The 26,602-nt window shown below is 37.9% G+C and overlaps 1 protein-coding gene across 2 annotated transcripts; it reads left to right on the top strand.

Annotated features, from left to right (window-relative positions):
• Window positions 1-948: 948 nt before the first annotated feature.
• Window positions 949-25,228, top strand: PUM3 (pumilio RNA binding family member 3). 2 transcript variants are annotated; one of them, XM_032675979.1, is made up of 18 exons: window positions 949-1,004; window positions 1,270-1,376; window positions 3,223-3,405; window positions 5,253-5,388; window positions 6,134-6,209; window positions 6,997-7,090; window positions 7,312-7,378; window positions 7,901-8,075; window positions 9,621-9,724; window positions 10,245-10,323; window positions 11,982-12,080; window positions 13,167-13,220; window positions 14,771-14,851; window positions 16,687-16,829; window positions 17,612-17,834; window positions 18,916-19,003; window positions 20,516-20,606; window positions 24,976-25,228. In XM_032675979.1, exons 2-18 carry the CDS (start codon window positions 1,280-1,282, stop codon window positions 25,103-25,105), a joined length of 1,920 nt encoding a protein of 639 aa, XP_032531870.1. In that variant the 5' UTR covers window positions 949-1,004; window positions 1,270-1,279; the 3' UTR covers window positions 25,106-25,228. The 2 variants fall into 2 exon arrangements, with proteins under 2 accessions (XP_032531870.1, XP_032531871.1); XM_032675980.1 differs by having other exon boundaries at window positions 950-1,181.
• Window positions 25,229-26,602: the final 1,374 nt, after the last annotated feature.

The following is a 26,602-nucleotide window of genomic DNA, read 5'->3' as shown; positions in this document are numbered from 1 at the left end:
AAGTTGGAGAAACAAGTCTCCAGACAGTGTGCACTTTATTCCTCTTAAAGTCTGGCATGTGGTATAGAGCTTTTCACCATGATTAGCAAACACATTGATCAGGGTGAGAGCTAAAACTGAGGAAAGATGCAATGTCAGGATGCAGATGGAGAGTCAGTAGGCTGGAGGACAGCAGTTCAACAAGAGACCCCAGGCAGAAAAATTACTTTCTTGCTGGAAGCATCCAACAGGTATCAAATACCTGACATTAACTGCTGAGGTTCAGCTCGTCAGATTTGACCCACAATGACTTCAGTGATACTCAGATGCACATATTTACAGAAAAAAAAAGAAACAAAAGTCAAGAAAATCAAAGAGAAAGGAGGGGGAGTTATAAAAATGTCCTTCTTGAAGTGGCTGCCCCTGCCCAGATTGGCCATTTCTCAAGCATGTCGTCTTGCAACAGTGAACTGAGACTTCAGCCTGATTTTGCTGGGACTTCAGCCTTATACAGGTGGTTTTAGATGTCCCTCACCTAACTGGTCAGTCTGTAGCCAGATATCCAATGCATAACGATTTCAAACTACTGTGCACAAAGCATTGTTCAACAGTACTAGAACCTGTGATAATAAATCTTACACTTAACGGCCTCTTAGCAAAAGCCAGCGTTCAGTTTTCACTTCAAACCACTGCCTTGAATTTAGTCTACAATGAAAATCCGTGAAGTATTCGTGGGGAAATCCCACGCAATCTTCAATCCAGCACTCCTTCGCTAGCCGGCACCTCTTCACTGGTGGAAGGGGAAGAGGAAACCTATTTTCAGTTCTACCGCTAGTGTTACTGTTCACAGTATTTACTTCTCGTTTTGCCGACGGTGTTACGTGTGCCCCCCCCGCTCCCCCGGCGGCGGGCCCACGCTGTACGGCACCATGCGCGGCACTGTCGCGCGGCGGCGGCGCGGCAGCCAATGGGGAGCGGCGGGCGGTGTGGGAGCCGCCGGGCGCGGACGGGGACGCACGTGTGTGGTGAGAGCGGCGGGGCCGGGCCCGCACAGAGACCTCCATTCCTGTGGCCTCCCAGGAGTGCCGCGGAGCCGGGCCTGGCGTCTCTGGGGAGCGGGAACCTCGACCGTGCCTGGCTGAGCCGCTGTGCCGCCCGGCGCCTGGCTCCGCACCGTCCGTCCGGGAGGGTTTGGCTCCGCCGTGCGTGTTAACCGAGAGGCGCGGGCTGTCTTTTCATCACAAGGGAGACCCGGCGGTGCAGTAACCCAGTCTCCCGCTCTGTTTACAGTGTTGTCGCCATGGAGAACAAGAGTAAAAAGAAGTTCGCGGGGAAGAATGGAAAAGCGCCGCGTGGAAAAGTGCCACACGGGAAGAGGAAGTTTAAGAAGGATAATGGTAAGAAGGCAAAGGCGCGCTCATAGGAGCCCTGGCCCAGTGATTGTGGTTGTGTACTGGCATGTATGGAGGTCTTTTTGTTTTTTTTTCCCTTGGTAAATTTGTGCGTGAAACGAGTAGTTTGGGAAATGAGCGAAGTGGGTGTTGTCTGCCTGAACTTCAGTAAGTCTTTGACAGTGTCTCCCCTCCTATAAGATCCTCACAGAGGTGCTGGTGTATTACAGGCTGGTGAGGTAGATTGAAATCTGTCTGAAGGGCTGTGTCCAGAGAGTGGGATACTCTGGTTGGAGGCCACTGGTTAGCAGGGAAGCCCAGCAGTCAACACGAGTTCCGGTTCTGTTCAACAGCCTCATAGGTGATGTGAATGATATCGCAAAGTGCACCATCTTCAGATTCACTGGTGACACAGAACTGGAAGGAGTGGCAGATGCACCAGAGGGTTGTGCTGCTCTCCAGGGGGACTTCAGCAGGTGGGAAAATGGGCTGACAGAAGCCTGTGAGGTTCATCAAGGAGCAAAGGGCAGACTCCTGCAGCTTGATGGGAACAGCCCTGTGCACTGGTTCATGCTGGGATAGAGCAGCTTTGCAGAAAAGGCCCTGGGCCTCCTGGTGGTCAGATGAAACATGAGCTAGCCATGGTTCATTGGATGCTGGGCTGTGATAGGTGGAGTGCTTCGAGCAGGGTGAGGAAGGTGAGCCTTACCCTCTCTGCAGCTCTCCCGGTGAGGCTTTGCCTGGAGTGCTGTGTCCAGCTCTGGGCTCTTCAGTGAAATAGAGACATGGACTTACTGGAGAGAGCCCAGTGAAGGGCTGCAGAGATGATGAAGGGACCAGGGTATCTCTCCTAGGAGGAAAGGCTGAGAGATCTGGAGCAGTTCAGCCTGGGGAAGACAAGGCTGGGGGGGACCTTGTAAATATACACAAATACCTGAAGGAAGGGTTCAAAAGCAGAACCAGACTCTTTCCAGTAGAGCCCACTAACAGGACCAAAGAACAGTGGGCACAAACTGGAACACAGGGGGGTCCCTCTCAACATCAGGAAAGAATTCTTTACTCTGGGGGTGACTGAGCACTGGCACAGGTTGCCCAAGGAGATGGTGGAGTTTCCCACATTAGACACAGTCAAAAGCTACCCGAACATGGTCCTGGGCAACCAGCTTTGAGTGGCCCTGTGTGAGCAGGATGATTGGACCAGGTGACTTCGGAAGTGCCTTCCATCTGTAGCCATTCTATGAGTACCTTGCATTCAAGATTACACTGACTGTATGAGCAACTAACTTGGAAAAGTAAAGCTGAAATGCTTTAAATACGTTGCATGGAAGGCCCATTGTCTCTAGTTTATTCACCTAAGATACTCTCAATCAAAAATTTGGAGTTGGTAACCTTTTGATTCTAGATTTGTTTTCCCACATTAAGAAGAAGTTTATTTGAGAGGTGAAGCTAGGTTGTGTGGAATTGCTGTGGATTAGAATCGGGAAGACTCCTTTCAGCAACGTTTGCTCTCTTCTGTTTAGAACAGATGATCTCAGAACAGCCCTGACCATAAAATGTGAAAAGATGATATGGGGATTGATGACTGTGATGTCAGGGATAGTGAAATTCTTGATGTAGAATAATGCTTTTTATGCCTGCTGTGTGGAAAATAATTCCTGGGCTAAACTTCCCCAGAGAAAACTGGCATACCCGAGGGCTGCAATGAAAACACTGGCTTTGAGAAGCATGTAAGAATTACTGTTATAGAGTTGTTATTACAAAGAAGTTTAGTTCTTGTTACAGTAGTTTTTTTAATTTTGAAGAAACATAAGCTCTATGATAGGATTTTAATTTCTGATTTGTTGGTTAATAGATTCAGGTCCACCAAAGAAGCTCTTTAACAAAGGAGATGAGGAGGGAAAGCCTAAATCCATTTCCAAGAAATTTGTTAAAGGACAGTTAAGACCTGGAAAAGCTACTGTCAAACAGTTCAAGAATAAACAACAGTCAGAAAAGTTTGCAAAGAAGAGGAAACTCCAGGATGGTGAAGAGGGAGGTGAGCAGATTTTTAAGCCTGGATACCAGTGGAAGCCAGGGTTTGGGAAACACATTGTTCATCTAGACCTTCCTCTTTCCCCCTACCTTGTTATCACCTTTCCAAATTGGCTGAATAACTCCAGATTTATTTCCGGTTTGGTCTTTGCTGTGGGAAAAATTACTTCCTTTGACTAAGCTTGAGGTTGAAGTCATGAAATTCAAGTTACAAATTTTCTTGGAAGTCAAAATGAAAGATGCAGTAGGAAATTTAAATAACTGGCATGACATCCTAAAGCTCTGTTTATTTTAATGGCAGTGCTAAGTGATTGGCTTGGAACTGGCAATTTTGACACGTTTGCAAAATAGAGAGCTTTTCATAGACCATTTTGGAAATGTAATCGACTGTTCTTAAAGTACTGGCTATAAATTTTGGAATAGAAATTCATGACACAATGTTGATTATCCTTTATATGTCTAATATCTGTGGTCCAAACAATCTGGTCACTTCCTTAAAAACAAAACAAAAAGGACATTATGGGTGCTACCACTGCTTTTACATTTTATAGCTTTTTTTGTTTGTATGTTTATACAGAAAGACTAAGTAATTTTCTTGTTTTATCACTGTTTAAGTAAATTTGTTATTTAAATTTGTTTCTTCTGCATGAGATCTTCATGTTGTCCCTTTTCCTGCTGTGAGGCAAAGCTTTACTGGGACAATTAAACAGCATTGTAAAATGAGAAATGGAATTTTATGTGAGGGGATCTGAAGTTCTGCAAGAAAATGTTGCTTTTTTGTAGGACAGTAGATGATGTTGGGTATTTTACTGTTGCTGTTATTGCAGATTTGCAGAATGGCTTTGCATGAAATATGCATTGGATATGTGGAAATCTTAATAGCAATAGAATGTTCTTATTAATCTACTTTAAAAAAACCTGAAACCCAGAGAAAACCTCTAAATGTTGTTTATAAGAGTAACTGAAGGCTGCTGTGTGTTGCATAGTGGCACTGCTCTCAAAGCCTTACAAGTTTTGCTTGTAAGGAAAAAGAGAGTGATAGGGGAGTGATATAAAAATCAATAATACGCGTTGTAAAAGGAAAACATGTTTTTTGGATGGGAAAGACATTTAAGTGCAAGGTGCTGAATACCAATAAGTGATGCCTTAAGATATAAAAATTTAAAGCTGTGTCCTAATGTTTCTTTAGAGCCAATAGTTAGCATGACTTGCTTCTGTGAACCATGTATTATGAGATAATGGGTTTTGTCAAGGTATGAATAAAGCTAAAATCAAATTCTTGGTGTTTTTCCGTAATTAATTTTTGGCACTTCTGTAATGTTACTTTGCCTGAGTTTTTTGTGTGGAGATGTATAGCTGTTGTATAGTAAAATCCCACTCTTAAGGAATTTGACTAAATAAAGCCTTTGTAAAAAGGCTTTAATTTTTTTCCTTTTTCTGAGTTTCCAGTTGTGTATTTTTGAGTTAGGGGTCTCCTTTTAAGAGACCAAAAAGGTATGTATATATATGTATACAGAGTGGACTAAAAAGGGAGGACTACTTGGGGCTGCTGTAGGCTGGTAGGTACATCTTAAGTCAGTTTTCAAGGTAGTAAGAGATTAGTGATGCATCCTTTGACAGCTTTGAGGAAAATTCATTGTTTGCCACCTTCTTCCAGTATTCTAGAAGGAGCGATTGCTAGCTTAGCATACTCAGTATTTATGCTTTCGTGTTAGCTAGCTGGGTAACAGCAGGCAAAGGCTCTGAATTGCTAGCAATTCAAGTCATGGATCTGCCACAGTTTATACTGATAAAGAATTCCGTTACTCCTCTTTTATTGACTATAGAAAATGTATATATTTTTGTCTTAAGGATCAGATTCTAAGAAGCCAAAATGGAGCGACTTCAAAAAGAAAAGGAAGGAGTTAAAGCAAACCAGACAAATTAATGATAAAAGTAATTATGACATAATTGTAAAATCGAAGCAAATATGGGAAAATGTGAGAAGGTAATAAGGATTTTTTTTTCTTTCATTCCATTAACTTTTAGTCAGAAGTTGCCTGAATACTCTCTTTCTCCTCTTGTAGTTATATAAAACTGTATTTTCACACCGAAACTCCATGGGCGAACAATAACGTTGCATGCAATTTTGTAGGTTGTTCAGAGTATGGTGACCCATGGTGCTAGAAATGTCTGGATTGAACTTGTATTCTAGGCTGAAATTTGTGAGTAAGGGCTTAAGGAGTTGTTTTACTTTTTTTTGAATCCTGATGCACAGAGCAGGTACTGATTCACCCTGATCCTGCTGTGGGATTACTGCATGAGTTTTTTGTGAAGGTTCATCTACTCTGGGGATGTAATTCTAGACCTGTGGCCTCATATCAGCAAGCCAAGTTAATTTTGCTTGCTCTAAGTATCCTTGCTCTGCAATTTTGGTTGTAAGATGGTTACGGATCTTTGGAAATGTAAACAACTCTGACTGCAAATTTGAGTTTATGTTTCAAATAATGTTGTTACTCAAAAGAAGAATAAGGTTAAAGTGTGGATATTCTGGTTTAGTTTCCAGGAACTGAAGCAGCTTAATTACATCTTTTTGCAGGCTTAATGAATAACAATATAAATTCAGATTAGTAGAAGCTAACCTAGTTTTATTTTGTACTGTCTTGCTTCTTAATTTATAGATATAATTGAATTATACAAAAAAAAGCTACTTCCTCAATTAAAATTGTTTTGCTGGTTTTTTTTGCTTATAGGAAGAAATGCCATAAGGAGAAGAGAGAAAAGCTAATGAATGAACTACAGAAGCTTCTTCATGGGAAAATTAAAAATGTAGGAAAAACTAATGGCATAGTGCATGAGTTCGCCAAAGCTGCTTTAAAGAATTGTGTACTATAAAAGAACTTCTAATAGTATAGTAGTGTAGTACCTGTTCTTCCAAAAGCTGCAGGGAAATTTTTTAGACTGTGAGTAAAAAGAACAAAAACAGGGCTGAAAGACTACATTTGGCACCTCTATTTCAGGACAGTAGTCCTGGGATACTCTGTCAGCTGGCTATTTAAAAGGCTGTCTGTTTTGCCAAGCAGCTTTAGTGTAGTGAAATTTGATGTTAACTGAGGTTCAGGAACTCAGAGTTTTGATTAAATTACAATTATTACTTTGCAACTTTCTGGAGGAGATAGTGTCTTGACGCTTAACTATACTAAACAGTCTCTTTGCTTTGTTCTTGAAATGTATAAATTTGTAGTGAAATACATGTTGGATCTTAAGGTGGTTCTTGATATTCCATGCTGAAGTGGACCTCACTCTGAAATGACAAAGGACATGAAAAAAAAATGAGATACCATTTAATGGTTTTATTTCATTATGGAAAAACCTTAATGCATGTCTTTACTTGCCAGCAACTGCAAGTATTGCCTGTGTTTTGTTTGATAGAGTACTTGTAAAGGGGTAAAAGACCTGAAATCTTAATTTGTTATAAACATATAACTGCTTTTTTAATTGGAATTACATGCTACACATGGCATGAAACTGTACCAGAGAGCATGTACATTAAAATAAATACAGTGCCTAATGGCTATTGAATGGCCCAGGGTAATGAAGTATCTCTGTCCTTCAGCTGGCATTTGCACATGATTCAACTCGAGTGATCCAGTGCTTTATTCAGTATGGCAATGAGAAGCAAAGACAAGAGACATTTGAAGAATTGAAAGGTACTTTCTTCCCATTTACATTTTACCTTTATGTTTCGGTATTGCTGTTAGAAAGCATTTGAACAAGCCATATTGTTTTCTCTTTAATATTTTTAAATTTTTTTCTGAACTAATGCATCATTTCTAGTGAGCTCTTCATCCTTATGTGAGTAATGACATCTTGTTTTGTGAAGTTAATGTAGTGAAAAATAAACCAAATAAATGCTTCTCCCTTCTTCTAGATAGCCTAGTAGAGTTGAGCAAGTCAAAATATTCCAGAAATATTGTGAAGAAGTTTCTTATGTATGGGTGAGTATGAGGTGAATTTGCTCATCTGTGTTGGGATGTTTCATTTCTAGTGTGAATAAAAAATAAGTCTCTGAAAACATCTTTATAATAGGGATGAGACAGGGGAGTCCGTGGTATTGTTAAGTGTTTTTCCTTTTGCAAAACATAAAGCTAAAGCTGTACCCATCAGGGATAACGTGCCAAAAAAAAGGTCAGATGTATGCTCAAAGTTGATCTTTGCCTTAAAATGACCCTGGCTTTTAAAAATTTTCTCTGCATAGTAATTTGGAATGGCATCCTCTATGCTGTAGAATTTATCCATTGGTTTCTTTTCTTTGCCTCAAAATACCTTATCATTTGTCCATATTCTCAGCTTTCTTGCCATGTTTCCTAAGTGCCATAAGGCTAATCCAGATGTATATATTTCATGGTTTTTGTGCTAAAATTTATTACCTAAATGTGTTTCCAAAAATAAAACTATTGATAGGTAAGCTTACCTCTAAAAGTTTTAACTCTTGCTATTTATCTTTCTCCGTGAAACAGGACAAAAACACAAGTTGCAGAAATAATCAAAAGTTTTAAAGGCCATGTGAAAAAAATGCTCCGTCATGCCGAGGCGTCTGCTGTGGTGGAATATGCGTATAATGACAAAGCCATTCTGGAGCAGAGGAATATGCTGACAGAAGAACTATATGGGAACACTTTCCAGGTTTACAAGGTGGTGTTTCAATACTTTGTAGTTTAAGATGGTTTAGCACCTAAGGGGGTTCTGTTAGTAATATGTTACCTATCTTACCTCCTATTTATTTTGATGAAATTTCTTTCTGTCAGCTGTCGAAAGGTAGAGCAGTTTAGCGTGTTTGAGTGTAATTATTACTTGCATGTTTCTAGTCTAGATGAAATTGTTGTGTTTTTTTCAGTTTAAACTATGTAAAATATTTTATGTTCATGTGTGAGCTTGCTCTGCTCATCCAAGACAGTCTGTTATCATGTAGTTGCAGTTGTCGTAGTATCATCATGTCTAGCCTGCAGATTTAGGCTTAATTCCCCATTAGCGCTGTAGATGACTCTTGTGTCAGAACTGCCTTATGGCAGAATGGCTGAATGGGCCTGTATCCATATACAGTATGCCATTTAAGCTTAATTTTTAACTTTTCAAAAAGTACAACCTCCTTTCTTTTGAATTCTGTTTTTATTTTTTTCTTGCTGACTTGAAAGTTTCCATTATAGTCAGGGATTTTGCTGCAAAGTACGAAACTGTTTTACACAGTTACGGGGGAGTGACTTCTACACCCTGTTGTACAACACCGCATACTTTTACCCAAGATTTCTGTTAAAACTGTATAAGAAATTAACAACTGATTTCTGAATAGTATTCCTGTTTTTTTTCTTAATAAGAGGTTATTATAAGTTTTAATTAAGCATTTTGCAACATTGTAATAGAAAGGTGTGTGTGCTGTGACTGTGGGCTGTAATTTGTTCTGGGGAGTAAAACAACCCGTAAAAACAAGGGCAATGATACCTTTTGTCATTCCAGCATTCTTGGCATGGGTGCTTCAAGCAGCCATACATTTTGGTGCAAACCTGAAACTCAGCACAATGTAGGTTTATTAAAAATGACAATGTAGTCTTTAAAAAGACCCCTCCAGCAGAGATAGTTAAAAAAATATTCTAAATTTCTATCTAGTCAGACTGTTCTTCCAACAACAGATTATTTTACAAGAGTTACCAGTATAATTCTTTAGTTGAGATACCAGGAAGTATTTCTGCATGGAAGGTGTATGGTATATATTCGGTATATATTCCTCCTCTCTGCTGTTCCTGATCTGGAATTGAACTGGGCCTTTGTCAGCTTCTCAGTTCACACTGAGTTGTGTTTCCCTCTGATGTATGTGTACATGTCATGCAGGATTTCTGTTTAGCTGAGGAGCTAAATGCCAGTTTTGTGTATTTTACCTTGTGTCCGACAGTCTCGTGAAGAGCTGACATGATTGGCAAAAAGCAGCTCAGATCATGGAAGTAGATTTTGTTTGCTAATGATGAATATTTGATTTGTAGAAACTTAAGTTTAGAGCTTCTGACATACTCAAAAAAGGTAGCTTTTTATTTTTAAAATTGTAAAAATTGTTAATTTTGCAGAAAATAATTTTTGTTTTGATATTGTTCATGATTTTTTATTAAAAAGGGACTAAACATTATAATTTTTCATAAACTCTGATACTTACTGGGAGCAGCTAAACCTCTGGTTGTGCATTCGTTTCAGACACCAGTTGTCCCAACACTGGATAAAGTGTTAGAAGCTCAGCCTGAAAAGAGAGAGGCCATCTTGGATGAAATGAAGCAGATTCTAACACCAATGGCACAAAAGTAAGGACAAAAACTGATTTAAGGTGTGGCAATCTAGCGTGAACCAGTTTGTTTCTTACATACAAACAGTGACATCAGTATTCTTATAAGCTCATATGACAGTGATACAGATTCTTTTAAGCTGTAATGTTGCTGTGTTGTATAGTAAGTAACTATGCTTTTGTCCCAGGTGTCATAATGAATAACTTACCTTAATACTGAACTCCACTTCCATAAACTAAAGTGTCCCCTGCCCCAGTCAAACCATTGGTAGAAATCCCACACTGTGATGTATTTCCATAATGTATTGTTAGATAAGCTTCTCCAGTGGTCTTTATGAGATAATAGGTTTTATAACTTTTAAATTTCAGTAGAATCTTCCACATATTCTCAGTGGTAAATGTCTAATCCAAACTGACTCTATGTGTTTTTGCACACCATCCTGCCTAACTTTTTTAAATACAAATGAGGTATTGCTAGCATATGTTAAAATGATTATTTGTGGGGAACTTGTTGTTTATATTCATCTGTCCAAATACAGAGAGGCGGTGATAAAGCACTCACTGGTACATAAAGTATTTTTGGACTTTTTCGTTCACGCTCTTCCAAAACAAAGATCCGTAAGTATGAATATTTTGGTTTTGGTCTTCTTTTGCCTTTTCAGTGAAATGTTTTTATCCTCTTGTGAAAGTATTGTAAGTCAACTAGACAAAAATACACATCTTTCGTTTATAGAGTTTTACAAATCTGATGGTTCTAGATGGATGACTGGGGAGTAGTGTAGTATGGAGATTTACAGTCGCAGTGAACTTCTACATCAGTGCTTGTGTATTTGAATTTAAAGAAGAAGATCTAGTGAAATGACTTGATGTTTCCTTTGTTCATGCTGAGTGGTCCTTCTCAGCAGCTGGGGAATAATTAAAGCCAGGGCCATAGCTTCCAGTAGTTTAGCTTTCCAGTGTGTAGTTTCTTAACCACTTACAGTAATTGCCGAACTCTCTCTTGATCAAAATACAGTGAGATTGGGCCCTTCTGTCAGCAGCCAAATCCTTATCTGCTATATCTGTATTGCATTCCAGTTTTAATATTACCTCAGGCATTCTTGCAAATACAAGGCCTAAATCCATTTGTGTGAAGTGCCACCATTTAAGCTGGTATCTGTCAAGATTTCACCAACCTTGTCCTGGTTCTCCAATTCAGAACCATCTCACCTCAAGCCAGGCAGAGCCTTCTAAACTTTCTGTCTCTTACCTTCTTCTGCCTATCTGGTCTCTTGAATTCTGCTTTGTTACTTTTAATAAACCCAAAGTGAAGGGTAGTGGAGTGGCCTATTCATAACCTATTCTGAATCTGGATCTTGCCTAATTAAACATTCCTGTGCATTGTCTCAGAATGCTTCTGGCTTCACAGGCTTATGTGAATCGGCAGTAAGTCATATCTCCTTCTTCTTGCTTGGCCTTCTGTGCAGATGTGCTAGTATATGGACATCCTCTTTGGGGTTTGGAAACTCCTTCTGCAGATCTGTTCCTGCCTGTACATACAGCTAGTGACACCAATCGTGTTGTGACTGAGCAGTTTATAAGTAATTGGTCAAATGCTTAGAGCCTTTGGCTGGAGAGCAAGAAGAAGCTAGGGATAGAAAGAGGGATAGGTGGGAGCTTCATGTTGAAGAAGTCATTGGATAGTAATAGAGGTAGTATCTAGTAAGCCAGGAGGAGATTGTTTGATTTCCTTTGGCTGATGGTATTATTTGTCAGACAGCTTCAGGACCTCATTCCTTTGATATCAAGACTAACTTTTGGCTGAATCTTGTCATACCTGATTTATAACATAGCCTGGTGCTTAAATGACTTCTTCGTTCTCCTTACTTTCTGGCTATTGCCCTGTATATGTAAATAAATTACACCATCTTCAAAGATTTCTCCCTAAATTAATAGTTGTCTTCGTCTCTAATTTCTGTTTCAGTTCTGAGCACTATGACTTGAACTTTTTGTAATTGTATAGCTGACAAGCTTCAATACAGTTGTGATTTGATGGGATGATTATGATAAACAGTATAGTTTTAAAGAAAGAAAGCTTGTATACATTTACAGTCTATTGGACTCTTTTTGAGGTAGTTTTTCATAGGTGAAGGCAATGAGAGTGTTTGTGTAGAGCCAGAGTGTTTCTGTAGTGTTGTGGGCAGACAAAAAGATTCTTTCAGGCTCTCACCCACCTGCCTTGAGATTTCTCACACCTTTTCTTTTACCTTTTTGTTTTATCACCATTTCTTGCCCAGGAAATGATAGAAGCTATCAGAGAGGCTGTCGTCTACCTGGCACACACTCATGATGGAGCCCGAGTAGCAATGCACTGTTTATGGCATGGCACTCCCAAGGTAATGTTTAGTTTCCCTCTACTTAGTTCTCTTTGATTGTCCACACAGGTCCTTCTGCTAGTGCACATTTTCATGCAGTTAAGAATTTGAGAGCGAGGTTAAAAACTGGCACCTCTTTATCTATTGACAAACACAAGCAGTAATTTTTTCTTTGTGGATCAGATGTTTTCATTAGAACTTCTATAGTGGAAGCATCTCCTTTTATTTTTAGCAGAGATTTTGAAGATGTCACATTAAGCTTTTCCATTTTGAGATTATTATCCTTTCATTTATCCCACAGATTTCTTAATACAAGTGAAATTTACAGGAGAAAGAGGACAGTAAAAAAGTTTAATGTGAAAACGTGTTCGGCTTTGGAATGCTAAGACTTATAAAATGTTACAGGAACTGTGTTTTAGTTTTATCTGCTGATATAGTATCCTGAAATACTTTAGGTGTAATGTATGGCATCACCTCTTGGAAATACTGCAGTGCCTCCTATGTTTTTCTGTATTAAAAAATAAAAAAGCAGTATTAAGTGCTTGTTAAAGAGTACAGAAAAAATTATGAAGTTCCTAGGATCTAGGGGTGGTAATGAATCTAAGAAAGACTGAGCAGTGATTGCAAGAGCCAAAAGAACAAGCACTGAGGGAACTTTCTGACAAGAATTTCTTGCTGGTAATAGGGTTTTGCAGCAAGCTAAAGGTCCTGTTGAATAGGTTTCTTTCCAAATGAAGAGATGAAATTTATTCTTCTTTAAGTAATAAACAGAATATGTGTGAACATATGTGGTGGTTTGGGGTTTTTTGTTTTGTTTGTTGGTTGGTTGGGGTTTTTTCCAAGTTTTTTTGGCATCTTCTGTTGGTGGGCCAGACTTGCAAACATATCACAGCACCTCTCTTGGATTGAGTCAGAATTCAGGTTTAACTTTTCACACTGATTCTAGGTGAAGACTATTAGTACAAATGTGAGTCTTTGGGAAATAATAACCTTTGCTTTAGTAAGCAAATTATAGGTTATCTTTTTGAAAGGTATAAATAACGGTTTAGTTACTCAGAATCACTGGTATTCAAGGCTCATTTGAGTTTCCTGTTTCCTTTTGAATAGGACAGAAAAGTCATTGTGAAAACTATGAAGACATATATTGAAAAAATAGCAACGGTGAGTGTTCATTAACCATTTATTTCATAGTCTCTGAAACAGAAGTACTTTTATAAAGGCTGATTTGAATATTCTTTGGTACTGGAAACAATTGTGAGGTCTCAAACTAGTCTTAAAGCAGTGATGATGTATGTATTAGATAATATGAAATAATTGAACTTTATGGAATATTTAGAGACATACCATTGTGGGCACTACATGTAGTACTATGCTTCTTTAAAGTATTTGAGTTCATTATTAGTCCTAAGTTTTCTTTCAGCTTTTTCTTTTATGAAACCCAACTTTATATTGTATCCTTTTATGGCTTGTTGGTTAATTCTCCTTGGTTGGGAATAAAACAAACATGTATAAAGAAGAGGAAAAAAAAAAATCAAGATGTGTTGGAGACTATCATTGGAAAGGCTAATTGAACATACGTACTTCTTATAAGGTGCACAATATTTTTTTCAACTCAGGAAGCTTCAAAATGAATTAATGATAGAGTGACATACAATGGAAGAAGTCCATGTGTTTTATTTTTTTCTGAGTAACATGTATGCTTGGAGACTGCAGCACCAGTAGAGTAACAGATGCAACCAGATTTTCATAGAGTTGGGCAAAACTGGAACTGTGAAGAAGAGCTTTTTATACTTCTTCCCTTCCTGGTTGCTGTGTTTTTCTGTTTGCTAGTAGTTGATGTGGTCTCAGTCAGTGACCTCCAAGCTTTTTTGATCACATCGTGAGTGTGCATCCCCAGTATGTGTATACTTATGTATAAATTATGTACCTGTACTACTGTACTAGTATACATTATAAAACATACACAGAAATAGAAAATTTAAAAGAATGGCATAAAGATTACCAGAGGGGTTTTTTATTTATTTATTAATGGCACTACAATGGATTGTCTTGTGCAGCCCACTTTGGGATCCACTGGTCTAGGTAATGTTTCTCTCCATAATTTCTTAATACCAGAATAAGTGAGTTGTTACATTTTATAAATGATATATTATATAAAAGTGTAAGAGAGTGAGTGAATAATAGCTAACAAAACACTGGAGCACTGAAGATGTGGCTTCACTTTGAGGTACAGTCTCACTGACGTACAAGTGAATTGGGTTGTGCCCTTCAGAGTATGCTTGGACTTGCACTCCAACAATGCAATGGAGACTGTATGTCATTGCAGACACATGATCTCCAAAAATACAGTGTGTGACTTAGTTCAGTTTTAAGCAAATCCACTATAAAGTCTGCATGTAATGTTCCTGCAGGAAAATCCTGTGATTTCAAATGATGATTATACAGTAGGATTAGATTAATAGCTTGGATATGATAAAACAGTGTATCCACTTAAAGTGGCAGAGCTACTTTTGTTTGAACAACATATTTCTCTTTACAAGCCTTACTTTTAGAGAGTACCTAAATGTTGGACTTCTCTCCTTAGATGAAAGTAGTCAGAATTTGTTTGTGGTTCATGTTGTATTATGGTTTAGACAAACTCTCAGAAGTACCAATTCTAAGTCAGTATATTCATAAAACTTGACTGCATGTCTGATGTCTCATCTTTGCAGGGTGAATTTTCTCATCTGGTCTTGCTGGCAGCGTTTGATTGCATTGATGACACGAAACTTATGAAGCAGTTAATTATATCAGTAAGTAATTGAATTTTTCCTAAAATAGTATATTAAATAGTGTCAGAGTGTTTGCCAGTGTATAGGAGAATAAGAGTAGGAATCCACCTGCTTTTTTAAACTATTTAAATACTTTCCATCTTTTCTGTTTCATTATATTTGTGTATCATGGTTAGTTTTTTATTTTCATAGCACACCTTAGCATTTTCCCATGTTTTTTAGTTATTTATTTGAATTAGTTTTTAGGCTAGATTCAGTGCTTGCTGAAATTTGCCCTTTTTATACATGTTCATTCTGGCTAATCGGTGACTGGAGTCTCTTTAAAGTTCACGTCTTTTGTTATAGAAGTTTGAACTCTCCAAGTTTCAAGAGATTAAATTGGTGAAAGACTTTAGAATAAGGATGTTACCTCATACAATTTACAAAATGCAAAAATATTTGCATCCTGTAATCAGAGTAATTAACACTGGTGTATGTGTTGCTTACAGCAGTACTCGTGCTGTGGCTTCAGGGACTGACAGCTTTAGAGACAGTGGCAGGGAAATAAAGATGAGGCAAATGTTCTGCATTGGAGGAGGAATATGAGAAGAAAGGGGTTCTGATGAGGCTTGCTTTGAAAAATATGAGCAGTTCTTCCCTTAAGCAATTTTGTATAGCGGGGAGTTGGGATTTTGTACCCTAACATGGAGATTTGGCTGTGCCTTTTTAATTAAGATGAAAGCATCTTAATGTGGAGATGGCTTTTGTTTCTCAAGTATTTTAGCTGCGTTTTGTTTTCAGATCCCAATCTGCAATGTAACAACTTCTGGAAAAGGTCCAAGCAAATAAGTCCTGACTTACCAGAGCTGTCTTGGTATGAGATCATTGAAGTGTTCCTGTATGATGTTACAAGCACTCTGCTTTCTGGAGAGTTTATTAGTTCAGATACTCTGTTTGTCTTTAGCTGAGCTTCTAAGATGTCATTTAGTTACTGAATCATCGGAGATCTGTAATCCATCATCGAAGATGATAGAATGTTTACCATTTGGTCATCCTACCACATCGATCTGGACGGAAGAGTAAGGGATAACAAGGAGAAGTAGCCTTCACACATACAGAATTGGCCCATCAGGGTTTATATGAGGTTATGGGGAAAGGATGGCAGGGAAAATTAAAAAAAAAAAAAAAAAAATGAAAACCAGCTCTTCTGATAGTGAATGAAAACTAGTAGCAGATGGTAAGGTGGGGGCATCTTAAAATCAAGCATTGAAGCATACTCTTTGGAAGAAACCAAGCCTTAAAATTGTCTCAAAGAGCAGTTTTTTCTAAAATATCTTATACTGTTTATCATTCTGTCCATAATAAAATTTAGCTGTAGGAAGGTAACAAAACTAACAAGATTTGAGGCAGAGAAAAAGTAAGGGGTTTTTCTGTTGTTGTTTTGTGGGTTGTTTTGCTGTTTTGGGGGGGTTATTTGGTGGTATTACAAAACTCATCATTTTTGTGGATTGGCAGCACAGCTGGGAATTTGCAGGTAAGGGAAGGTTTTAAGCTTTTTAAATCCTTTGAGGAAGATCTTCTCATCATCTCTCAGCTCCACACTCTTAATCCAGGACCAGAGAATATGTGTGGTGCTTTGAAGCTTCACATGTGATTGGACCTGTGCACTGTGAGCTTGACATGTGTAAGGATTCCGGCAGATTTTAACGTGAAATCCCTCTCTTTCATGAGGACTCCAGAAATGGGTAGCTAGGAAGACACCACCAAAGAGAGACACATGTCGGTGTCATTTAGAGTTTTTCTGCTTATACTTTGATACTGAAAGTGACCAAGAACTGTTATTTCATTAGTGTTTCACTGTTTGTTTACTCTTACAGGAAATAAATGCTTCTTTGCCCAATATAATAAACAACAAATATGGAAAGAAGGTCTTGTTGTACTTGCTAAGTCCTAGAGATCCTGCACATTTTGTTCCAGAAATCATCACACTTCTGCAACAGGGAGATGGAAATGCCTATAGGTAACTCAGATATGAAAGTTATTTTCCTTAGAGTCCAGAAGAGTTCACACAACTTTCTGTCATGATTTAATTTCAATTTTCTTCATAATAAATCTAAGTAAAGTAAATATATAAAAATTATACTAATAAGTATTATTAGATACATTAGCCTGTACTTATTTTTTTCTTTTTTTCTTTTTTTGTTTTTGTTTAAATTTCACATACTATGGTTAGTAATCAGCAAGGTATTGGTGATCAGTAGTTTACCCCTTTTGTAAAGGCCAAATATTGTGATACGTTCTGTGTGTAAACTCATATATCAGATTTGGTGTAGAAGAAAATTCATAATATGCATCACTGGTGCTTCGAGTTGGATAAAAGTATATCTCAAAATCTAGCAATAAAAGTTAAAATTACTAGTTTGATTCCAGTCTCTGGTGTTGTCATTGGTGTTTATCAGCTTTGAAGAAGGAGCAATTTTAGATGACTAGTGAGCTGTGTAAGAGATACATCTTGGTAGTTGAGATAACAAAATGAAAATAAACAGGGTAAATTATGATTAACAAAAAACTCTATGAGGTTTAAAGGCAGTCAGCTTTAAACACTTTCTCACTCCATGTGTTCTTAACCTGTGTGAGCAATATGTGTTTAATTGTGTGTGAAACAAAGGGAACATTAATGCCTATATTTTAGTCTTACAGTAATTTATATCTGTCTCAAATAGCATGTATGTTATGAATTTCTTGTTGCTTAATGTGCATACAGAGCAAGTCTTCTACATAGTGTGCTGTCCTTTTTCTCAGTAAGAAGAATACTGAACTCCGTCGCCGTGAACTCCTGGAAGCCATTTCCTCTCCTTTGCTTGAATATTTGCAAGAACATACCCAAGAAGTAGTGATAGACAAAGCTACCTTTGTCTTGGTTGCTGCCGTCTTAAGAACAGCACTTGGTGACATCCAGCCTGCACTAGATGCAATTGCTAATTTAGCAGCAGAAGAGCTGATTCCGGGTGGCTGTGATGGACAGGTATTGTACAGAGGACAAGGTGCTGAGATCTTGCAGATCTTCTGTATTACTAGAATAAAGTCCTCTCTTTTTCCTTTATGTAAGACCTCAGCGTACTGCCCTAGTAGCACTTGCACATTAGAAGTGATCCTATTTTCTGACATTTGGATTACATGTTTTTTTATTATTTTTGTTACTACATCTGGCTGGAGTCATGGTGGCTTGAGCCAGTACTTCATATATGTTGTAGAGCAAGTTGCTTCATGATCTTGAATCTTTAGAACTGCTTAAAACATTTTGTGGGAAGGTAGCTGACAAGCATGTTACACAGTCTCTCTTTTAATGTGCAGTCAAGCACTTAGCAAAGTTTTATATTTCATATGACTATTTACACTGAGAATGACAGGGTCTCTTAGCTTTCAGATATGCATATCTTCATGTAAGGAAAGGTCTTAGATAATAGCTGTTTATCTTTACAGTATTACCTTCTATTCAGAGTTGTGCCCCTCCCCTGTTTTGTTGAGTTAAGCTCGGTCAGATACGTGTCCGTAGACTAGAAAACAAAAAAATGCAATGTACACTGTATTTAAGATAGATGTCCTCCAGATTTCCATAGTTGTGCTGGATTTACACTCTTTCCCCTTCTTTAAGGTACACATTTTACAGAATGTTACATGAACGAATCATGTTTTCTGTGACTTTCTGTGAACCGTAGCGTAGTGAATTTTCAAGTCTGTGAAAATGCAAAAGGTCTGGAAGTTCTTGCAGAAGCAGGTAGACCCAAGAGATTCTGCTCTGTAATAATGAAGTCTTTGGAGGAGTGGGTGAAATGTTGGTTGATATGGTTTATATTACTGAAAGTTAAATGTTGCAGGGAAGATGGTAAAAATTAAACTGGTCAGTTTGAATAAGTATTTAGAAACTTGCATCAAACCTCTTTATATTTGTGCAGGTGATAACTAAATGAATCAGTGTGATGTAGTGTCTGAAGGCAGAGTGAATAAATCAAGCAGAAGTATTTATGGCTAGACGTGGAACTGCATTTTGAAACATCATCACTAAATAATTTGGTTTGGTTTTGGTTTGTCTATTCCCCTTAAAGCTTCATATTGCGGAACATCCAGCAGGACATCTAGTTTTGAAATGGTTAATAGAACAAGATGAAAAAATGAGAGAAAGTGGAAAAGAAGGTATGTTGGAAATTCAGCTTTATTTGATCAAATTGACTTCAGACTAATTGCTTATCTGACACACACCTAAAATAAGATTGTTGCATTTATTTCTTTGAGTATACTAATATATGCAAAATTTAACATTAGTGCTTCTATCTTTTTGCTGCTGTGAGCTGCTATACAAACAGAATGCCAAGGATGTGTTTGCTTTTTCTGCAAAGCAAGTAGTGGCTGGGGGTTTTCGCAGGAGTTTGCTGTGTATTTGGGACAGAGTTCATTCCTATTCTTAAAATGCGTTGATAGCTTTACTAAATTGCATAGCAGTTTAAGGTATAATAATAAAAACAGTAAAGTCTTTCTGACAGGAACCCCTGTTTCGTTAGTGCTCGTGAGCCAAACTGTAATCTTTAGTGTGTTCATTAATGCTGGTGGATTAATGCTTTATAACTGTTATTACAATAATTCATGCACAAAAATAGGACAACTTTGCTAGTTTATGTTCCATAAGGCAGATAATGGGCACAGATGTTCTCAGTTTAGCTTTTAAACTTATTTTATTACATAACTAAAATCTTGTTGTGTGAGTCACCCTATCCTAATAGTGATTTCTTTTTCTCATACAAAAACCTCAAAAAATGAAAAGGACTGAGTGTCAAAGTATAATCTGAGGGAACTTCTTTGTGTGTAGTGGGTTTTTTTCTATAAAATTATCAGACCTTGTTAAACTCTGTATTTCTTTTCTTCTTGCTACATTCAGGTAGCCACTGTTTCCTTTAAAATATGTTAGTTGTACTTTATTATATGTTTCTGAAAGGAGGCTGTTTTCCTGCTTCTCAAGTAGATGATTAAAAATGTGCAAAGGGAAAGTTTTATGAGTGTCTTTCAGAGGCTCGTCTGAGATGATGATAGTAATCTGGATTTATTTCTGCTAACGTGCAATTCCCAGTTTAAGCGCATGCTGTTCCCTTTGGTTTCCTCCAAAAAGTGCCTTGCAAAATTCTTGCTCTGAGTTCATTGAATTGGCATTAAAAACCAAGCAGTTGTTATTACGTGGGGAACAACTGACCTGTATAAAAACTGACCTGTCTTCAGGTGGAATTTGGATCTAAAGTGATATGAAAAATAGCTTCAGTATTTGTTTGGAGGTTGGGGTTTTTTGGCATTATTTACTGCTAAGTTTGCTCAGCATACAAGTTCTAAGAGCGGTTTTCATGAGGTTCAGTTGTTCAAATTCAGCTGAGGACCTGAGGTCAGACTAGGTTCTTTGTTTTGCATATGTCATTAGTGTAATATCTAATTAGTGCTGTTGTTGTCTAATAAATTTCAAGCAGTACTTATAAGTAGTCTAGCATCTATGAAGATTATGCATTGCATTGAACAGTCAGTTATTTGGAGGGAACTTTGTGAATAGTTGGTAACTAAAAACTATATGATTAAATCGCAACTAGAGAGAACTTTCAACAGGCTTTTTTGTATAAAGATACTGTGTAAATTTTTTTCTTCTCCCTATCTCTTTCCCACATTTTACAGTTTGCTTTGGAAGAACACTGGTGGAACGGGTTGGTATTGAGAATCTGAAGACCTGGGCAGAAGTAAATAGAGGTGCCATTATTCTATGTTGGTATGTAAGGCACATGGCCATTTCTGGTTGGATTACAGTGTTAATTTCTTGAACAGCTAAGAGAACATCAGTTAAAATTTCTACCATTGTATTTCATGCAACTGGCAAATCTTCAGTGGAACAGGGAAATGGAAAAATTCAAGCCAGAGTTTCCATAGGTTGTTCCTTGAACTCTGTCTTTTGTAGTTCTAGGAAGTAGCTCAGTATCGGAAAATCTGAAGATTAAGAATCAGATTTATTTTTAAAGTTGTGCCTACCATGTCTTGTTTTACAAGCACAAAATTCTCAAAAGAGCAGTCTACAAATACCTACATAAAAATAATTAATGTAATTAATGAAATACCTGGGACTGGTGACAGCATACAATAATCTGGAAATTGTTTTGTTTTGGTAAATTATGCTTTGTGTTGATCCCTTAATTACAAAGCCTAAAAATTTCTGATACTGGCATAAAGAAATGTTTGGAAGAGACCATGCATAAGAACAGACTATGCAAAGGCTTATGATGAGCTAACTGGCTCATGACTTTGAAGAAGTGAACCATGCAACTAGTGAGATAAAAAGTATTCCACAGGAATCAGACTAACAATAGCATTTTGTTTTATGGAATGTGAACAGCTGTGTTCATCATCGCTGCTTTCGCTTTGTAGCTTCCTGTCAGTAGAAACCAAAGGTTTTGCCTTTAACCCAAAGTGTGTGGTCTGTGTTCTGAACTTACTCTGTCAGCCTTGCACTTCTGACTCCTTGTAAAGACTTTCACTGAACCAAAGTCAACAAACAATTCAAACAGACAACATGATTTTGAAAAATAAATCCTCTGCTTTCTTTTTGCTGCTCTGCTTTTCTTTCTCCTGAAGTTACTGTAGACTCCTCACTGTTTGCTTTACTTCTCTGCTACTTTGATGTTCTTGCTCTTTTGCAGGGTGAATCAAAAGCCATTTTCACTTCTGTTAGTTAATCTGAATTCAATTCTAACTTTGTTTAGGCATTATCATTCAGATCACTAGTGAGAAGAATTGCTAGCTGAGGAGTAGTTGCAATCCAGATACAAAGCCAGTTTGCACAACATCTTAATAGTCATATGGATCCAGCTGTTCAGATTTTTCAGCTGCTAGAATGATAATGCTCTTTCTTTGCCTCTCATAACAGGCCTTTAGAATTCAGTAAATGCATCTAATGTCTGTATGGTGTAGTTTTGTTAGAAAGGCTTATTTATGACTCTCTATTAATTCTTGGAGTTTTTGCCTTTGACTCAAGGCTGAAGGGGTTCATTTAGCATGTGGTGTGGCTGGTGTATGTACTAAGCTGTTTAGATTGTCCAAATAAAGTTGCAAAGTAAAGTAACAGATTTTCTTTTGCATATTTAGCACTTCAGTAGCTGGCTATCACTGTGGCAATAGTCTTTGAATAGGCTTTGAAGACTTACAGATAAAACAGGAAACTATTAATTGCTTATTAGAAAAAACTAGCACAGTAGTGGTGTATTTTATGGAAAGGTCTGTGAGGAATGGCAGTCTTTCTCCCTCTCTGCTATTACTCATGTCACTACTGGATGGGACTTCGACAAGTGTCCTTTGTTACCAAGCAGGGGAGCTTATCTCCCAGACTGGCAGTATTTTCACCAATATTGAAACTTAGAGGAAAGAGAGAAAAGAGTATATTGCTTCTTTGTTTGCTGGAATTTTATTCTTAAGTTTTTTGTTTATTTCACTGAAATCTGAATCTTTGGTAGATTAAACTTCTCTTGATGACTTTTTAGGCATGAAGTCCTTTTGTTTAGGCAGCTGAGAACACAAAACCAGCTCCTTTTGTTCCATTTCATGTGACACCTGCTTTCCTCAAAAACATATAGTAATTAATTGCATTTTTGTTTAACTACATGCACTGAAGTCAAAAGATTATCTAAATCATATAGCAATAATAAATTGAATTTAGTCTGGTATAGATAGTAACTACAGGCGTTTTTTTACATGATATAATTGTTGAGTTTTTAAAAACCTTCTCATTTAAAAAACCCAGATACTTCTTTTTCATAAGGGAGCTCAGATCCCTCAGAAAAAAGTGATTTTCAGGCAATACCATTTCTCCCTGAAGCCGTGATTGAATTTTATTTTGTTGTTGGCTTTCAGAAGCCATCTGTCACATTCATGCAAATCAGAAACTCAGAATTACTCAGTGAGTCCATTTGAAGGTTTTTGGCTATCTAGTAATTATTTGTCAGTTACGAGCAGTCATTGCATGTGCTTGACTTCTTAGTTACCTGGTGTAATCTGGACCTTCACCTTTCCTTGTCCTACTTGGTTTTAATTTGATTTTTATAAAAAACATCTGGGGCCTGGTTCTGGCATAGTACTGGCTTGAGGAGTCCTAAGGTAATGAGAGGACCCTCTGCAGGCCAGCCTAGTGTATAAAGTCTTGCAAGTACTTGAATGTCATGGATGCAGGTCTGTTTACTTTCCTATATATGAATCTTCTGGGTATTTTTTAATTTGTAAGTGATGTGTTACACCAGGGTAGAAAATGGACAAGAACTTACTTCACCAAATGTCTTATTGACCTTCATGTGTTATTTGTGTAACCTGTAGGAGTTACATTTTATATCCACAAAATACATATGTGCCAGCTTTCTAGATCTTATAAAAACTTCCAGAATAATAGTTTTAAAACCCACTATGTTCACTATGTTGGTCTTATCAGACATGCAGATGTTCTGTATTAAGAATACTTGTCTTGAAATACCTGTGGTTACTAGAAGTTTGAAAGCAGCTGTACATGTGTAGCTGTCAGCAGATGAAATTAATTTTTAGAAATACATAAAATGAGGTCCAAAGTGTCTTGCTATTTTGTGTGCTATTTGTCCCTTGTGGCGAGTGAACCACGTGTACTTCTCTGTGTTAATTACCAGTGTGATCAGCACACCCTTTGTCAGTGCTCTTGACTTTCTCGCTGTTGTCAGGGGTACATGACTCACAGAAAAGATGAGAAAGTATCACCCTCACCTGTGTTGAATGTCCCATGCAGTACTGCCTGTAGTGTTGCCATCTGGCACAGGATTTGGAGTTCTAAAGGAGTCAAAATATAAATCTCATCTTAAGCTACGTTAATTCCTTTATGTCTTTGTTCAGTTTGCCATGTCTAATCCTTTTTTAAAAAGTAGGCAAGAAACAAGCCTTTTGGGAGCTGCAAATTTGAGAGCCACTTGGAAGAGTCCTAGGGATTGTAAGGACTTGTAGTATCATGCAGCCTGCTTGACACCAGCACATGGGTGTTACGGTTTGTTTCCAGTCTTAGATTATTTGTATGTCAAACTTGTAATTCTGATTTGCACACATGGTTTGCACACATTGGCTGTAGAAGACACTTTTTTTAGGCAGTGTTCACTCATCGTTTTGAAATAGCCAATCAGCTGTGCCATTACCTCTGTTAATTTTCTATTGCAGTCCAAGAACACTTCACTGTTAAGTAAAGGAGGGGAGAAGGACAGTCAATGCCTATGTTGATCTGCACAGTGGAGAAAGTTTTTCTTTTCTAATATTTTACATCTTATGATGAATTTCCTTGTTTCTGAGAAAGAAGTTATGTGGAAAATCTGGTTTGTTTCTAAAAGTAGTATGTAAAAGGAGAACAGAACTGGTAAGGGTTTGTAGTCCTGCACTAAATGTGCCATGGAAGTACCATAGTGAAGGTACTTGAATGTATTAGATGTATGACACTGTGTGCAGTTTTAGGACTCCTATTACAGGAAAGGTATCAAAAACTGGACTGAGTTTAATGAAGGGTGACCAGCACAGTCACGGGCTGGATCCCTTGGCCTGGTAGGAGAGGCTGTGGGGCTAAGGCTGTTTCATCTGGGAGAAGGGGCAGCTTGTGGGCATGCAGCAGCATCCCTGGCACCCACAGGAGGGGATGGAGGAGAGCTGGTCCCTTCACAGCAATAGGGGGCAAGAGGCAGTGGCACAAGCTGAAACACAAGAGGCTCAGGCTGAAAATAAAGGAGCAGCCTTTTCCCCATGAGGATGATCCAGCAGTGGGGCTGGGGCCCAGGGAGTTTGGGCTGTCTCCAGCCTGGCAAGTTTCAAGCCAAGAGTGGGTGAAGCCTTGGACAGCCTGGTCTGACCCAGTGTTTGAACATGCTTTGAACAGGGATCAGCAGTTCCCTGCAGACTGATTAATTATTTGTTGGTTGTGTTCTCACTTGGTGTTTCATACTTTTTGGAATGTTTTACATCTTTTTATAAGAGGAAGTGACAGAATCTGGCATGAACTATATTCTTCCTAAATAGTTATTGTTTCCTTACATGGACAGCTTCTTTTCCTATGACCTGCATGCTGACCTTTGACATCCTGTAATTTTTCCTGTTTCTTGTAGCCTTCTCCGGAGCACTGATGAAAAAGTGGTAAATACAGTCAAAAAAGGACTGAAAAAGCTCATCCCAAAGCTGAAGCAGAATAAAAATGTAAAAGGAATAGAAGCATTACTGGAGAAATTGACTTCCTAATGTAAATGGAGATAAAATTATTATTTACATCAATGCAATCCACTGAGATTTGGTAAGATTTTGCATCATGGTTGTTGAAAGAAGCAGTGTATGCATTTGTATATTAAATAATTTCTAAAACAACTGGTCATTGTACTCATTCTGTTGTGCACAGTAAAAGATTGTTCTCAGAGATTGAAATCTCAAGAGATGTAAGAGCTACTGGAAACTTCTGAACACATAATCAAGAAGTTAAATCTTTTCTGATAACTTGCTCAAAAATGTTTTGAGTCTTGTTAAAATTTGCACATATGTTGTCATAGTTACCATAGAAACACAAGCATCTGTTCTAGAGATATTGTGTACAGGCAAATACACTTGTTCTTAATCCCCTTCCCTCCTGATTTCCTCAAAAAAACAAACAAGGAAAACAATTCAAGTTCCATTCTTACCCTGTGATGGAGGCCTTCCATCATTAAGAACTAACAAGAATAGAATGAAAACAGCGTCTGACCTTTTTCAGAGAAGGTCCTGAGGGAGCAGCTGACTATTTCAATGGACCACAGTTCGGTTTTGTTTTACTCAAATCTTTGGAGAAGTACACACTTTTAAGCCCTGAAAAAACCCAGGTTTCTTCGTTGTAATGGGGGAGGGATGAATTTACTTCTACATGATGTCAAATAAGTATCCTATTGATTTCTCCTGTACCCTATTTTGATCAAGAAAAATCAAACCAATATTTTCTTTTAGAAAAAAATCCAAAGCTTTCTTCTTAGGGCTTTCATAGAACACCCACCCTGCTGGTGTTCAATGCCATGATGATAGACTAATCCATACAGAGAGACCAGTTAATTAAATCTCCAACAGCAGGAGTCATTCTTCACTGTTGATTAGCTTGATAAAATTTGGCTTCATTTTTAATAGCAGATAGTTAGCCATTACTTCTCCCAAGATACAGCTTCCGCAAGATAACGTACCATACAACTACTTGCCAGTAGTTAAGTAAGCTGGTTTAAGTTCCTGTATTTTACATACTTGAAATCATTCTCCTCAGTTACTGTGTTTATGAACAGAGTTCATGATGATCCACCCCTACTTGTACAGTCCATCGGGAAGTGCAGTGCTCAACACACTTCACAATCAGATTACCCAGTCTGAAACTCAGACTTGCATGCTTGGCATGAGGTAAAATACTCTCGTTCCCTAGGGCACACCTGTATGGCCCTGACAGTAAAGCATACAATCAAAGCATCACATCAGATCCATGTCAGCAGACATTCTTAACGTGGCTTTTTGCTATTCAGTTTGTTAACACGTTCTCTAGCTATGATATTCTCATTGCTCCCTGAAATCTTCTCAATTGGAAGTATGTCTGTGCCAGGTTTTAAGGATTAGATTATTCCCCTCAATAAGCCAAAAATTTAAAAGGGTTGTATAATTTTTTTTCTGCTCCCTGTTTTGTTCTACTGCTAATAAAGCTATAAAGTTGATGTAATGAGGAAGAGCTGAAGGAGCTGG

Source organism: Chiroxiphia lanceolata, chromosome Z (genome assembly GCF_009829145.1).
Source record: "Chiroxiphia lanceolata isolate bChiLan1 chromosome Z, bChiLan1.pri, whole genome shotgun sequence".
NCBI lineage: Eukaryota > Metazoa > Chordata > Aves > Passeriformes > Pipridae > Chiroxiphia > Chiroxiphia lanceolata.
This window is presented reverse-complemented; position numbering and strand designations above follow the sequence as displayed.